The 16393-nt window shown below is 41.6% G+C and overlaps 1 protein-coding gene across 6 annotated transcripts in view; it reads left to right on the forward strand.

The window, feature by feature from the left end:
- Positions 1–12593, forward strand: part of LOC121459367 (G protein-coupled receptor kinase 4) — a 78548-nt gene extending 65955 nt beyond the window's left edge. For 5 of the 6 annotated variants that reach the window (XM_041669038.1, XM_041669037.1, XM_041669040.1 and 2 more), the window contains 5 exons: positions 2576–2784; positions 7714–7857; positions 9081–9218; positions 9900–10037; positions 12361–12593. In XM_041669038.1, the coding sequence (XP_041524972.1) occupies positions 2576–2784; positions 7714–7857; positions 9081–9218; positions 9900–10037; positions 12361–12411 (680 nt within the window). In that variant the 3' untranslated portion in view covers positions 12412–12593. The remainder of the gene's footprint in view (positions 1–2575; positions 2785–7713; positions 7858–9080; positions 9219–9899; positions 10038–12360) is intronic. The other variant, XM_041669039.1, reaches the window with a different exon arrangement.
- Positions 12594–16393: the final 3800 nt, after the last annotated feature.

The raw sequence follows: 16393 nt of genomic DNA on the forward strand, positions 1-16393 counted from the left end.
TTGTAGACCAGGCTGGTCTCGAACTCACAGAGATCCGCCTGCCTCTGCCTCCCAAGTGCTGGGATATGGTGGTGATCTTAGTGTGTGTGTGTGTGTGTGTGTGTGTGTGTGTGTGTGTGCATTTGTTTCCCTTCCTTTAATTTTAATAGTCTGGGATTATTTATTCCCTGTGTTTTCATGGTTGTGTTGGAATTTTCCTTCTAGCACTCTCTGTAGGACTGAGTTTGTAGAAAGTATTGCTTAAATTTTATTTTATCTTGGAATATCTTATTTTTCTATCTATGGTAATTTAGATTCTTGCTGGATATAGTAGTCTGGGCTGACATCTTCCATATCAGAGTCTGCAAAGGTCTGGGTGATTATATCTCGTTTTGTCTCTGTTGGATGAGTATTTTTCTCTTGGTTTCTACTTTCTCCCTGAACTTTAGGGGAATGTTGCAATTATAGGGAATTTCCTCTGGACCTGTTTCCTGGCATGCTCAGCTGTTGTGTTCCCAGGGTATGCCTGCTAGGTTTGGGAGGCTGGGATGAGTTCAGGGAAGGAAGTCTGGAGGAGATCTTTATGATCTGTTTGGCATAAGGTCAGAGAAGAAAGGGAGACCACAGCAAGTTTACTGCTATAGAGCTTGGGATGAGACTGGAGGGACTGGATCTGGAGGAGTGAAGAGAGGTATCAATCCACTGTCAGCTTACTTGTCCTCATAGGCGTGGCTGTTGGGGGAGTACGGGTTCCTACTAGGGTTGGGTACTGGGACAAAGCAACAAGGGGGGGGCAGTAAGAAGGGGAGGATCTGTGGGATCCACAGGGGATGTGAACAAGGCAAGGAAGGCTTGCCCAGGTGTTCTGCTTCAGAGTTGGGGATAAGACTGGAGATTGGCTCTGGAGGAACAGAGAGCTATGAGACATCTTTTTTTTTAAATATTTATTTATTTATTATGTATACAATATTCTGTCTGTGTGTATGCCTTAAGGCCAGAAGAGGGCGCCAGACCTCATTACAGATGGTTGTGAGCCACCATGTGGTTGCTGGGAATTGAACTCAGGACCTTTGGAAGAGCAAGCAATGCTCTTAACCACTGAGCCATCTCTCCAGCCCTGAGACATCTTTTTTAAGCAACTGATAATATGGTTACATTTTAACAAAGAAATACGAACTGTATGTAAAAATTATAGTTGGTACTGTGAAAAATATGGAGTTTTCAGTTATAAAAATTAAGGAACTCTGATATAAAAAATAATTGGGGAAACAGAGACTATAAAAATATCCCAGCACCTGTGTTGTCTGTGCAGCAGCGGCTGAGCTCATGAGTACTCAGGTTGTTAGAATGACAACTGATGCTGCTTCCCTAAAGAATGACTGTTTCCTAACATGAACTCCATTACTTTCTAATGTTATCTAACATTAAAAGTTAGCCCGGCATCTTTGCAAATGCTTTGAGCATCAGGAGCAATGATTCTCAACCTTCCTAATGTTGTGACCCTTTAATATAGTTTATGTTGTGATGACCCCCAACCATAAAATTATTTTTGCTACTACTTCATAACTAATTTTGCTATTCTTATGAATTGCAATGTCGAGTATCTGTGTTTCCGATGGTCTTTGGCTACCCCTGTGAAAGGGTCAGTCAACCCCCAAAGGATTTGCACTCCACACATTGAGAACCACTAATCTAGAGTGTCTGAGGATTTTTTTTTTTTTTTTTTTTTTTTTTTTAGTCTGCAGCCTTCTTTTTATAACGAGGAGTGGTGTCCATAGAGACTCCCAAGTTTTTGTGGTTCTGTGAAGGCAGAATCAGAAAGGCCACAGTTTCCTCATGCAGCTGGTATCCCATGCATGTGGGCACAACAAATCCTACCTACCTGATTCCTGGGAAATCAGTCATGTTCAGATTATTTCAAAGATGTAAGGGCAATGAATGCCAGCCTACCCTTAGTAGCTTCTAAGGGCATGGTGGGTCTCTCAGAGCCTGAAATTCCTCCCCTTGCAGGTTTCTGGGGTTTCTTCTGACTTGGGAACAGATGGCACTGCACTTGAGGCACCCATGGGAACAGTCGAGTGGAGGGAGCACCCCAGGAGGCAAGCTTTATTTCCAGTACCATTTTACCATATTACCCACCCTGCAGCCGTCAAGTTTATAAAGTATAGATATAGATCCAGCTTCAATTATCCTTTCCACATCAAATAATCCAACTATGTGAAGTGTATAACTCAGTGGATATTAGTCCATTTACAGTTATGCATCCATCATTACTATTACTTTGTCTAATTTCAGAACATTAAAATCACTTCAGATTTTAATGATGTATTAGCAACCACCTACTCATCACTTTCTACTCCTGGGCCTTTCAACCATGAGTTTATGTTCAGTCTCTCTGCATTTGTATATTCTGTAAATGCCATATAAATATAACCATATGATCTTTGGCCATTTGTGTTTTTTTAAAACTTAGCATGTTTTTAAGCTTCTTAGATCATGTTGTAACAAACATTAAATAAATAATATATTGCTTGGAGTTAGTCATAAGTATTTAAAACTAAAATTTAATAAAAAAATTTCTGTATTTGTTATGTAGCTCCAGAAATTATCAATAATGAAAGGTATTCATTTAGTCCCGATTGGTGGGGACTTGGCTGTCTGCTATATGAAATGATTGAGGGACACTCTCCATTCAAAAAATACAAAGAGAAAGTCAGCCGGGAGGAGCTGGAAAGAAGAGTGAAGAATGAAACTGAGGAGTACTCTGAGAAGTTTTCAGAGGATGCCAAGTCCATCTGCAGCATGGTGGGTCAGCTTTCACAGAGATGGGGAAGTGATTACCTCGCTTCATCAAGTTCTTTTGATGGTTCAGAAAACAGTAGTCAAGTAGGCAGGCAGTCTTCAGAAGCAGGGCAGCGGTCCCCTTCCCAGCTTATAACCCTGGTTCAGCAACAAGACCCAGTGCAGGTGAATTCAGCCTGGCCTCTTAGTAACCAGCCTTCTTCCTGGTGTGCTTGCCTGGAATTTCATCTCAGGTAGACAATGAGAGCGGAGAGCAAAGTTTTCCAGGCTTGGGAAATGACCACTCAATGAACTAGAGCAAAGCAGTGGAAAATTCGTGACTCCCCTCCTATATTGATGTTGTTGAAAGGAAGAATGGTGTCAAGTCACTCTGTTTCCAGAAACTTAAGTGAAATTCAATGTAAAACTAATTTCCAATGTGTTTTGAAATGAGAATATTGTCTCTGTCAATTTTTTTTTTTTTAAATCATCACAGACACTCCGATTTGAAGTAATGAGTGGGCTAGACTGACATGTACCTTACAGATTTGATTATTGTTTTAGGACTGTCACCTTCCATGTGACACGATGATGCCAGAGAGCAAGTTTTAACCCATGATGACAGAATGAACCAGTAGCAAATGGGTGCAGTCTGTCCTCAGGGCACCCAGTTTTTTACCAACTGCTGGTTGCCCTTACACTAAAAATTGTCACTTGCTTACCTTAAAATGGTGCCTATAGGCTTTCTTTTTTTATTTTGAGGCCTGTCCTTTGTAGCATCTTTAAAGTTTTTCTTCCAACAAGGAAACACCTTCTATCTTCCTAGTACTCTCCTAGGCACTGGGACTGCAGCAGTGAGTAAGAGAGGGAAGAAGTCCTGGCTCTTCAGTGTTCTCATTTTGTTGCAGGGTGGGTAGCCTCTAACAGTAAGCAGAAAAAATATGACAAGCCGGGCGGTGGTGGCGCACACCTTTAATCCCAGCACTCGGGAGGCAGAGGCAGGTGGATCTCTGTGAGTTCGAGGCCAGCCTGGTCTACAAGAGCTAGTTCCAGGATAGGAACCAAAAGCTACAGAGAAACCCTGTCTCGAAAATCCAAAAAAAAAAAAAAAAAAAAATGACAAATGGACTGGCTGCCAGAGAACAATGCGTATTCCGGAGAAGTAGAAGCATGGGGGCTGATGAGACACCATATTTGGTAGGATTTGGGGGGACAAAGAGCTGAAAAAAATGTGTGGATGCAGATGTGGCATGGATAGCATTGATAGAAGAGCAGATGTGAGAAGTGTTCAGATTCTGGATGGATCTTGTAGGAATTGCTGAAGTGGTTAAAGAGGGGTCAAGGCTGAATCCCAAACTGATAGAGCAGCATCACTTAATGGGGGAAACACAAATACTTGTCTGGGGAGGTGTACTTGCTAGACCAAAAGCCTTGGGTATGGGAAAGAGAGGCACTAGTGTACAAGGAAGATGTGAGCAGTTCCCTTTCTTAGTTTGGGGGCAGTGAAAGTGGCAGATTTGCAATGAGACTTCTGTTTTCTTATGCCCTCAGCATCATCGGGGCAAGGATAGGGAGAGAAATGTTGTGAGTATGGGTACAGATAAGGTACGCAGCACCATTTAGAGAAGATGAAGCCAAAGAGCTGGGGGAAGCAAGAGGCTTCCTCATAGGCATCAAGTGCATGCATAGAGAGATGCTTTCCATAACCCATTGGTGTTTTGTTCCTGCCCTGCTCTGTGCAGGGACATGGACCTAGAGACAGCAGAGACCTATCTTTGCCCTGCTCTCCAGTTTGGGCAGGTAGGGATGATGAAGCAGGTATGGAGACATGCAGGGAAGCTCGCTGGGTGCAAAAGAGAACTTGAGTACTGGATCATACAGTCTTAAGTTGATGAAGAAAAGTGACATAGGGAAAGGCAAGTAGAAAGACAGTAGGTGATTCTAGCCAAGTGTGAGCTGTGGGTTGTTGGAATTGAGGCATCCCAGACCAGGCTTAGAACAAGTGGAGGGATACATAGACAAGAAAGTTTTTTTTTAAAGATTTTTTTATTTATTATGTATAAAGTGTTCTGTCTGCTTGGATGCCTACAGTCAGGAAGAGGGCACCAAATCTCATTACAGATGGTTGTGAGCCACCATGTGGTTGCTGGGAATTGAACTCAGGACCTCTGGAAGAGCAGCCAGTGCTTTTAACCTCTGAGCCATCTCCCCAGCCCCCGACAAGAAAGTTTTTGAGAAGCAGCTGATGAGGCCATGTTGGTCCTGAGGAACCTAGCTTGTGACTCAGGGAGAGAGTGGCTTGGCGAAGTGGGAGATAAAGGGGTGGGCCTTTGTGGGTGTGAGAATGGCCAACAATTATGCCTATTACGGAACTATACTGGTAACTTATGTGAGTTGATACTATCTGGGGAATAATTATTTGGAGTGCTTCATTTTGTTTCCATATACAAAATGGTGGGTGTTACGGATTTGTCATTGAGCTGTGGGATCCTTCTGGCTTTCTTCCCAGCTAGCCTACTCAGCTTGTAGCTGACAGCATTTCAGTGCTTTGATCAAGCTACTTTTGCATTTGGCTTTGTAAATATTGACTGAGTGCTTGCTGTACACAGGACACTGACAGAGCTGTAATGTGAAAGCAGAGATGGAGCCTGCCCCTAAAGAGCTCATAGTTTAATCTTAGGCCTACATTCTTAAGAATGACTAACAGGCAGAATTTGGGTACTGTAAATTTAAGAAGGGCTCAAGGGTTTCAAGGATGAAATTCTTGTTATGCCAGAGGCCCTGGGGAAGAATGTAGGGTTTGAGCAAAGGATAGCTTTTTATTATTGTTGTTTTGAGTCAGGGTTTCTCTGTGTAGTCTTGGCCATCTTTGAACTTGCTCTGTAGACTCTCTAAGCCTCAGTCTGTTGTCTATAAAATGCAGATGAGACAAGATACTGGGAGGATAAAATCAAGTAATGAAGGTAAGTTGTTGAGATATATATTCCTTGTCTTAGTTTTTTTTCCTGTTGTTGTGATAAAACACCCTGATAAAAACAACTGAAGGGAGAAAGGGCTTATTTGACTCATAACTGCAGGGAAGTCAAGGGAGCTGGAACTGACGCAACTAGTCACATCACATCTACCCCAATGAATTAATACAAAAATACCAGTTCTCATCTGCCTATCTCCATTCAATCCAGGACCCAGACCATCAAATGTGCAGTCCACATTAAGAGTGGGTCTTCCTACTTCAGTTAATTCAATTAAGAAAATCCCTCACAAGAATGCCAGAAGTCCTACACTCGGGACCGTTTTCTTCTTACTGGGTTGCCTTGTCCAGCCTTGATATGAGGGTTTGTGCCTAGTCTTAATGTAATTTGTTATGATTTATTCAGTTGATATCTCTGAGAGGCCTGTTTTTTTTCTTTCTTTTTGAAAGGACATGAAGGAGGAGTGGATCTGGGGGAGAGGGGAAGTAGGAGGGAGACTAGGAGGAGTGGAGGGAGGGGAAACTTTGGTTAAGATGTAATGTATGAAAGTTAAAAATAAAAATAAAATAAAAAGAATGCATACAAGTAAACCTAATCTGGGCAATGCTCTTTAAGACTCCCTTTCCAGGTGATTCTAGATTGTGTCCATTTAACAGCTAAAATTAACCTTCATGTTTAGTAACTACTGAGAAGAGAAATAACTGGCTCTTAAACAATGGGTTACATTTCCCACAGATGGATTGTAGGAAAGCATCTTAGGATACATGGATAACTTGCCCGAGAGCAGAGAGGGGGTTATGCAGAGGGACAAGAACTGGAGCCAATTTTTTTTTTTGAGTGATAGTAATTGTGAAGACTTATTTGAATTTGTGACAGCTGTAAACATGTAAGAATACTTTTAAAAAAGTCTGTTAGACATGTAGGAGGCACATGGCTATAACCCCAGCACTCTGGAGGTGCAGATATGCATATGAGGATTTCGAAATCAACTTAGGCTACAAGATCCTATCTTGAAAAAAACCAGTGGCCCAGGAGATGGTTCAGTGGGTTAAAAAATTCATCATATAAGCCTGATGACCTGAGCTTTATCTCCAGAATCTATGCCAAAAGCCAGATGTGCTGGCACACATCTGTAATTCCTGTACTCCTAGGGTAAGAAAAGGTGGTAGAGATAGGAGGATCATCTGGAAGTTTGCGGGGTCAGCTAGCCTGGAATACACAATGCAACAACAGAAACAAAGTGGAAGGCAAGGGTAGATTTCTGATCTGGAAAACTATCTCCGACCTCCACACATGCACTGTGGCATGTACTTACACTCACACAAGTACATAAATACAACTAAAAAGGGGGGAAGCAGAGATGATGATGGAGATGGGAGAGAAACAGAGACAGGGAGTTTATACAGTTTCTAAAAGGGGGCTTACTCAATTTTTTATTCACTTGGGGTCCTTAGTACTCTAATGAATAAAGGTTTCTTTTTATAAATTCAATGGCATTAATATATTGTTTCTGAATTCATAACTCTATTTCCTTAATAATTATCCCTTAGTTTTTATAACATTTTTATTTGAAGGTTAGTTTATTCAGATTGCTGGGTTCTTTGTTTTGTTTTGTTTTTCAGATAGCATCTGTATAACACTAACTGGCTTAGAACTCATTATGTAGATCAGGCTGGCCTCAGACTCACAGAGAAATCCACCTGTCTCTGTCCAGGTGCTGAGATTAAAGGGGCACACAATGAGGCACAGCATTTCAAGCTTCAATCTCATGATCACTCGTGGCAAGACTTGAGTTTTACCTGTAACCTATTTAGTTAAGTCTGAAATTGTACAGTGTGGTTGATACTTGGAAACTGTAGTGGCTATTCGTTTGAATATATGTCCTTTCTGCCACTCCTACTTCTTATGTTGTTAAAGAGGACAGTTTTGAGTTTACATTTCAATCCTAATAGCTTCACTTGACTGTTTCTCTTTTGTGTAGTTACTCATCAAGGATCCAAGACATCGACTAGGCTGTCAGAATGATGGAGGTGGAGCTGCTGTTGTAAAGCAGCACCCAGTGTTCAAGGACATTAACTTCAGCAGGCTGGAAGCAAATATGTTAGATCCCCCTTTCTATCCTGATGTAAGTATGCTACCTAGAGTAGCTAGGTCCGAAAAACATTGATTCCCATAGCAATCTTTTGGTTAAAACACTCATGATACAGCCAGCATATGAATTCTGCTCTGTGAGGTCTGTTATTTATTTCTGCTTCTTCTTCTGCCTATATCCCACCACCTCCACAGCCTCAGGCAGATCTTAGTAGTTCTCTGACTCCCAGGCCTGGGGCATGCAGTCTGTCACTGCTGGGATAGCCAAACTCCTGTCCTCCCAATTCTCAGTGCCATTTCAGACCTCCTTAGCATGCCCTTCAAGGCTCTCTGTGTGCCAGTTTTCCTGTTCAGATCTCAGTACTCCGTTCACCTTCCTACCTGTGTTCACTCATCACACTGAGTGCACACAGCTGCTTGGTTCTGGAATGTGCATCCCTCCGGAGCTGTCACATGCACGCTTCCTCATGAGTATGCTATTGAGATCAAAAGTACAGGGACTGGTGCTTGTCCGTGTCTGGTTTATAATATGGTAATAATAACTGAATGTGGTAAAATAGTACATAATAAGTGAACTACTGATGAACGGATAATTGAATGAAGATAGCCTGGACTCCACCATTAACAGTCAGCTATAGACACATTCTAAAATTGGAAAGATAAGTTAAATTTTCATTGTTGGATGGAATTTAGATCTACAATTGATATTTTTTCTATTTTTATTTTTATTTAAAAAATATCTTTTTCATTTTACATACAAATCCCAGTTCCCACTCCCTCCTCTCCTCCTGTTGCCTCCACCTGCTCTTCCCCCCATCCAATCCCCCATCCACTTCTCAGAGAGAGTAAGGCACATTGCTTTGAAGAAGGATCAGGGCCCTCCCTACTGTATCTAGGCTGAGCAAGGTATTTATCAAAAGAGAATGGGTTCCAAAAAGCTAGTACAAGCAGTGAACAGGGTAGGAGGAAAAATGTGTGGATTTTGTAATTAAGAGATCTCAGGGCTACTTTAGGACTGGGAATGTAGATAAGTGGTAGAGTGCTTGCCCAACAAGTGCAGGTCCTATGTTCAACTCTCAGCGGCTGATATAACATCTGGGGGTGGTCAAGGCAGCCAGATTGTGAATTCAGAGAGAGCCTAGGCTACCTATTCCTGTTTCAAAAATCCAGAAAGAAACAAAACCATACAACAAAACAAGAAAAGAGTTACTCTAGTTGTCTCACAGGTTGATGCCTCTCTTTGTTCTTGGTGCCCAGCCTCAGGCCATTTATTGTAAGGATATCTTGGATATTGGGCAGTTCTCTGTGGTGAAAGGAGTCAACCTGGACAGCAGTGATGAAACCTTCTATGCCCAATTTGCTACAGGGTGTGTCACCATCCCCTGGCAGAATGAGGTACTGCTCTTTCTAACAGAGTAGGTTTATTCTAGTTTCAACAATGACGTGTGTGTGTGTGTGTGTGTGTCTGCAAAATACATTTATGCAAAAGATTTGACCATGAGGACTAGATGATGGGTAAGCCAAGACTGTATCAGCAGTTGCCAGAGGCATGACAGCTACTCTGGTCTCAATTACACGAGGCAGCAAAAGGTGATCTTAGGGGGCTGGAGAGATGGCTCAGTGGTTAAGAGCATTGCCTGCTCTTCCAAAGGTCCTGAGTTCAATTCCCAGCAACTACATGGTGGCTCATGGCCATCTGTAATGAGATCTGGTGCCCTCTTCTGGCCTGCAGATGTACACACAGACAGAATATTGTATACATAATAAATAAATAAATATTAAAAAAAAAATAAAGGTGATCTTAGGATTTGCCTGTCAGCGCTAACTGACTGCTTGGCTCCATTGGAATTAGCTTTTTTTCGTGGGGGGGAGTTCACTTAGAGAAAGGGGAACAAGAGGCCACTTTATTCCAAGAAGAGGTCAGAAACCAGGAATCCAGGAATGTGGAGCCAGAGAAGGTCTGGGAACTATGATGTGCCCCACATTGTCATCAGGTGCTGGGTGGGAGCCAATAATGTGGGGAGATCACTGACTCCCTGGTGTCTCCAAAGTCTATCCTGTCTTCTGTGCACACAGATGATTGAATCTGGATGTTTCAAGGACATCAATGAAAATGAAGATAAGGGAGATCTGCCAGCATATAAAAAAGAGAAGACGTGTTCCTCCATTCTCAGACCAAAGAGAAATTTCTTCCGTAGACTCTTCAGAAGAGGGGTAAAAACATATTTTGTAAAAAGTAAACTGTTGTGGCCGGGGTTCTGCTTAGGATAGAACATTTGCGTAGTGTGAGCAAGGGCTTTGGTTCTAAGAAACAGTGGGCATGTGAATTCACACCCTCCACATGTCTTTATGTGTATCAGAAGGAAAATCTTTTCTAAGGGAAAACTCTCCCCCCCCCCCCCTTTTTGTTTTTATTTTTTGAGACAGGGTTTCTCTGTAGCCCTGGCTGTCCTAGAACTCATTCTGTAGACCAGGCTGGTCTCTAACTCAGGGATCTGTCTGCCTCCGCCTCCTGAGTACTGGGATTAAAGGTGTGTACCACTAGTTACTTTCTTTCCTTTCTGCAATGCTTCATATAAGAAATTTCAACCTGGGTGTAGCTCACACGTAGGAGGCTGAGGTAGAAGAATCACTGTGAGTTTGAGGCCAGCTCACTACATAGTGAGTCGTTATCGGAGAGAAGGAAGAAGAAAAGAAGAAGAGACAAGTAGACAGACAAACACACACACACACACACACACACACACACACACACATTGATTTCATATAGTTTAAAAGCCATATGGTTCCATTTAAAGTTTACCTAAAGAACCAATGTTGCTTGCTGTTGGTGGAAAGACTGTTTTGATCTACAAGGCAATGACTTGTTAGCACTGAAGCTGCTTCCTGGTTTGGTGACAAAGCGTTTGACCTAGCTCAAAGGTCAGCATCTGATTGAATTCCCACAAACAATGCATGTTTTAGTTCTCAATGTTCTGAATCCAACCACTGCTCTCTCATGTCTACATACACAAGAAAAGCAGGTTTCCTTCTAACACTGGAAATCCTTTGGAGAGACTTTTTGTAGTAACATTACTTTTGTTTATTTTCTTCCTCATGTATCCCAGGCTGGTTTTGAACTTGTTATGTAGCAAAAGAAGACCCTAGACTCCTGATCCTCCTGCCTTAGGCTCTTGAGTGCTGGGGTTAAAAGTGTGTACCAACACACCTGACAAGGTCAGAAAATAATTTCATCAAGTAAAAAATCCTATGAGTGGATTGATTTGTTGTGAACTTATCAATTCTTTTATTTTTTGTTGTGTTTTCAAGACAGGATTTCTCTGTGTGTCAGCTCTGCTGTCCTGGAACTCACTCTGTAGACCAGGCTGCCCTCGAACTCACAGAAATTCACCTGCCTCTGTCTCCCATGTGCTGGATTTAAAGGCATGCACCACCACTGTCTGGCTCAATTTTTTTCTTTTCTTTTTTTGGGGGGTGGAGGGGGGTAATTATACCTATCATTTCTTGAGGAATTTACTAAAAGATTGTTTGCTAGCATCCTAATCTGTGTTTTTTTTTTCAACAAGACTCCAGTAGTTAAAGTCTCCCAAAGTGGTTGTTGTTAAGACCACATTTTCTTTCACAACTAGGGGATAGCTATATGAACTGAACTCATCAGTCTATTTCTGCACACAGTTAAGTCCTTGGGCATCCCTCCTTATTCAGAGCCCATAATGACATCCACTAGAGCGCTCTCCACGGAGAGAATAGAGTTGTGCCATGTCGAGCGCCTTCTTACCATAGCACTTACTGGTGAAAGAGCCAGTGAGCCTCATCTGTCTTCTGCACTCATTCAGCTATTGAATTTGATGTAGCACGCAACAGTCACAAAACAGCAAAACTCATCTTGAAGCAGTATATCTGTATGTAAATTAAGCATATGCCTTTAAAATTACTTTTAGCGGTATAGGGACGGAAGTTAGGACCTTGTGTATACCTGATAAGTACTCTAACACTGAGCTATAGCCCCGCACCCTGCAACTTTTATTTTTAAAACATTTTTGAAACAGGGTCTCACTAGCCTAGGGATGCCTGGGCTAGTCTTGAATTTGTGATCCTCTTGGCTCTGCTTCCTAAGTAGCTGGAACTACATTTAGAATTCCATTTCTTAAATAAGAAAAATGCATTTATAATTTTTGCTTACCTTACAATTAGTATTGTCCCAGTTTCTAGAACATTATATTTGTTCCTAGGTATCTTTGGAGATCGGTTTCAAGATGCCAAAGTCTAAAAGTGATCAAGTCTCTTTCATAAATGTACAGTGTATATATAAATCACCTCTAGATTACTTACAATGCAGAGTGCAATATACAAATAGTTGTCATATCCTTTTAAAACTTACTTGGCATTGTCATATGGCTTAAAATACTTTTCTCAATATTTTTGATTCGGGGTTGGTTGAGTTCATGCTTATAGACCTCATGGCTACTCAAGCAAAACAAAGCCATCTTGACATTAGAGACATGGCTGAGGCTGGCCATTGTGCTGTGTGTTGCAGGGCTGCCTGAGCAAAGCTCTCAGTGAGGAGGGGGAGCCAACACAACGCTGACCGTTCACTGTGCCGACCACAGAACAAGACCCTGGTGTTAAGAAGGAACCTGTCACATTCTCAGTGTCTTGTCCTTTCCATGAATTGTAATAAACAGTCTGACACTGTTTATAATGTGCTTTCATATATTTTTACATTAATATCTGCACTGTCTGTTTACTGAAGCTGTGTTACAGAAGAAGCCTGAGAACACCACTGTGTACCCTGAAGCTCCCAAGTATGGATGCCTTGTACATTGGAGCAGTTCTTAGAAGTCCTGTTCCTGTATGCCTGTCCCACACTGTCCAGTTTTCCCTGAAATTTGCTGAGGTTCTTATGGAACTTTAGTGCTACTTTTTAAATTGTTAATTCAAAACTCTCAGAGAAGAATCATAGGTCCTTCCTTTATTTTAAATTTCCCCTGCCTGCTTTGGTACTCACTCATCCCTCGAGGTCTGGGGTAGATTCTAGGACCAACATTTGGTTAAATATTACCTGAAGCTACACATCATCTTCCTGGGCCTGTGTTACATCATATACAACGTGAAAAGGTTTTCCGATGGTTCATTGAGGTCTCTTATGCTCTGACTCAAATCTAGTTCCAGCCAGTTCCCTGCTTCCTCATCCACTTGGACTGTTCCTTACTGAGCTGAATATGGTTCTTTGAGCCTCTAAAATTTCTGTTTTACCCCTGCTGCTTGGACCATGAGTGCTGTGGAAATCCTGCATCATACTTCTTGACATACATCTTGAAGGCCAAGTGGAGTTGTTAGTCATGCTCTGAAACATGAAAGAATACCTCTGTTCTTGATCTTTAAATATGGAAATAACTGGGCTCAAGAAAAAATATAGCGGGGGCTGGAGAGATGGCTCAGCAGTTAAGAGCATTGCCTGCTCTTCCGAAGGTCCTGAGTTCAATTCCCAGCAACCACATGGTGGCTCACAACCATCTGTAACGAGGTCTGGTGCCCTCTTCAGGCATACATGCAGACAGAATATTGTATACATAATAAATAAATAAATATTAAAAAAAAAGAAAAAGAAAAAAATATAGCGGTCATGTAGCTCCTCTGGAGACAGACACCGGAACAATCTGGTAGGCTCCAACCTCGTGGCGATACACAGATTAGTGGAGATGGGTTAATTTAAGATATGAGTTATCAAAAAATATGCTTAAGCTATTGGCCAAAAAGTATTGCAAATAGAAAAAAGAAATAAAGAAGCTGGGCAGTGGTGGCAATAAGGCAAATTCAGGCTTTGCAAAGCAGCCCTGCCAGGCAGAGGTGACAAATACTTTTAATCCCAGCACTTGGGAGGCAGAGACAGGTAAATATCAGTGAGTTTGAGGCCAGCCTGGTGTACAAAGAGAGCTCTAGGACAGCCAAGACTGTTAAGCAGAAAAACACTTTCTTGAAAAAAGAAACCTAGCCGGGCGGTGGTGGTGCACGCTTTTAATCCCAGCACTCGGGAGGCAGAGGCAGGCGGATCTCTGTGAGTTCGAGACCAACTACAAGAGCTAGTTCCAGGACAGGCTCCAAAGCCACAGAGAAACCCTGTCTCAAAAAAAAAAAAAAAAAAAGAAACCTTGAGACCCTTTTTATATCTGCACTGCCTATAGAAGGTGCTTCCTCCTCTGGGGGAGGGTCTCCCATTCTCAGTTAATCCTTTCAGGAAATACCCTCACAGACCCACTTAAAGATGAGGTTTTTTTTTTAGTTGATCCCAGACCTAATCAAGTTGACCACAAATATTAACCATCATAAGTCCATCCCTTGTCAACTTAACAATCACATTTCTTTATGTCATGCTTAATTTCCAAATGGAGATAATAACAAGGTCATAATTTCACTTAACAAGATAAAACCGTTGTTCATAAAATTGCAAATGTATTATCCTTCCTCCAGAATAGATGGCAAAGTCCCTTGAGGAATGCCTAGTCTTTTAGTATCCCCTAACTTAAATATGATAATATAGATTCACAACACAACTACTGATATTATCTCAACTGACATGATACTGCAAAAAAGTAAAGAAAATGCAAATATCTGCTTAATCCATATATTAATGTATGCACAGACATCCTTAACAAATACAGAAATACTCACTGTAATTGCAATTCTTGTTTCTATAAGTGATCATGTGACCTTAGCTGGTATTTATAACTACCTTCTAGTTACTTGTTACTTGTCTCATTAATATGACGAAATACTTGGCAGAATAACTTAAGGAAGGGGGAAACAGCCTGTCATGGTGGGGAAGTCATCGCAGCAGGAGCAGGAAGCTGACTTTACATCCATAGCTAGGAAACAGTGTGAACAGGAAGTGGGACTAGGCTGCAAAAACCACCTCCTCCAACAAGACTCTACTTCGTAATGTTTCAACAGCCTTCTAAAACACCACCATCTGGGGACCAAGTGCTCAAACACATAAGCCTTTTAAGAACATTTCATAGTCAAACCACAACATTGGGTTAACAGAAAAGTGCCCCTTGCCTTGGGAAGAGCAAGCCAACATAGCCTAGGAGTTGGAAACACTGGAGCACTGATTAAGATGGTTTACTTCAGATAAACAGAGAACACCTCACATGCAAATGCCCTTGCCTGGGGGTGCTTAGAATGACAGTAACTGCTTGAGTCTAGAGCTCTGTATAACCATCAAAACCATACTGGTAACAAAGGGGGCAAATAAAATAACCTCTAATCTTATATAGTGCCTCCAGAGGTGCTGGGAACAATGCCTGTAGCCTTTATCCTGGGATCATGGTGATGAAGACACACAGGTGGAGACAAAGGCTTTATTGTTTAAAAGTGTCCTGGGGTACTGGCCCTTCTGGGAGACACACACACACACACACACACACACACACACTTTGAAGAGAAATCAAGGTCTTCCTTGGGCCTGGGGCACTTCAATTGGTAGGTGTAAATCAAGCAGGAGGCTACCCTGTAACACAGAAGCTATCACTGTGGCACAGTTGTGCTGTCCATGTGAGGAATGGGGTCTACAGGGCTAGTGAGGCATATTGTAGGTAGCAGTGCCAGAGGGATCTGATCACATAGTTTTAGCAATCAAGAAGCATAGAATATACAAGAAATGGGCTAAGCTATAAAACCTCAAGGCCTGCCTGCCCCCATTGACTCACTTCCTCCAGCAAGTCTCCACCTCCAAAAGGCTTTACAACCTTCCCAAACTGTACTACCAGCTGGGAACCCAGTGTTAAAAAAATGAGTGTATGGTTGAGGGAGCATTACACATTCAAACAACATCCTACCCTTGGCCCCCTGGCCTCATGGCCATCTCATGCAAAATGCATCCTTCTGGATTTCAAAAGTCTCCTTAGGTTCTCTAGAGGAACAGAATTGATAGAATATATAAATATATATATATATGGCTTTATATATATATGGCTTTATATATATTGAATTATAATGGTATGTATGGATATATGTGGAATTTATTAGAATAGCTTATAGGTGGTATGGAATTACATATATATATATATATGGAGTAATAATGGGTATAAATGGATATATATGAAGTTATAATGGATATATTAGCTGTGTATATCCAGCTAGTCAACAATGGCTATCAACCAACTGAAAGTTCAAGATTCCAGTTGTTCAGTTCACTAGGCTGGATGTCTCAGCTGTTCTTCAGTATACACTGGAATACTGCAGAGGGAGCCTCTCATGCCATTGAAAGAATGGACTTGCCAGTAAGAACAAACAGGCAAAAAGAGCAAGCTTCTTTCTTCCATGTTCTTTATATAGGATGTAAGCAGGTGGGGCTCAGAATAAGTTGGATCTTCCTACCTCAAAAGATCTTGATTAAAGTGAATCTTCCCATGTCAAAAGAACTGGATTAAAAGTGAGTCTTCCCACTTCAAATAGTTTAATTAAGAAAAAAAAACCCTCACAGGTATATCCAACCTCTTGGATTTTTGTTCTAGAAGTAGTCAAGTTCACAACCAAAAATCACACTAGTCGGTAGTTGTTAACACTAG

This window comes from Microtus oregoni, unplaced genomic scaffold, assembly GCF_018167655.1.
Source record: "Microtus oregoni isolate MIOR12 unplaced genomic scaffold, Mior012 000019F_ref0000042, whole genome shotgun sequence".
NCBI classification, from domain to species: Eukaryota; Metazoa; Chordata; class Mammalia; order Rodentia; family Cricetidae; genus Microtus; species Microtus oregoni.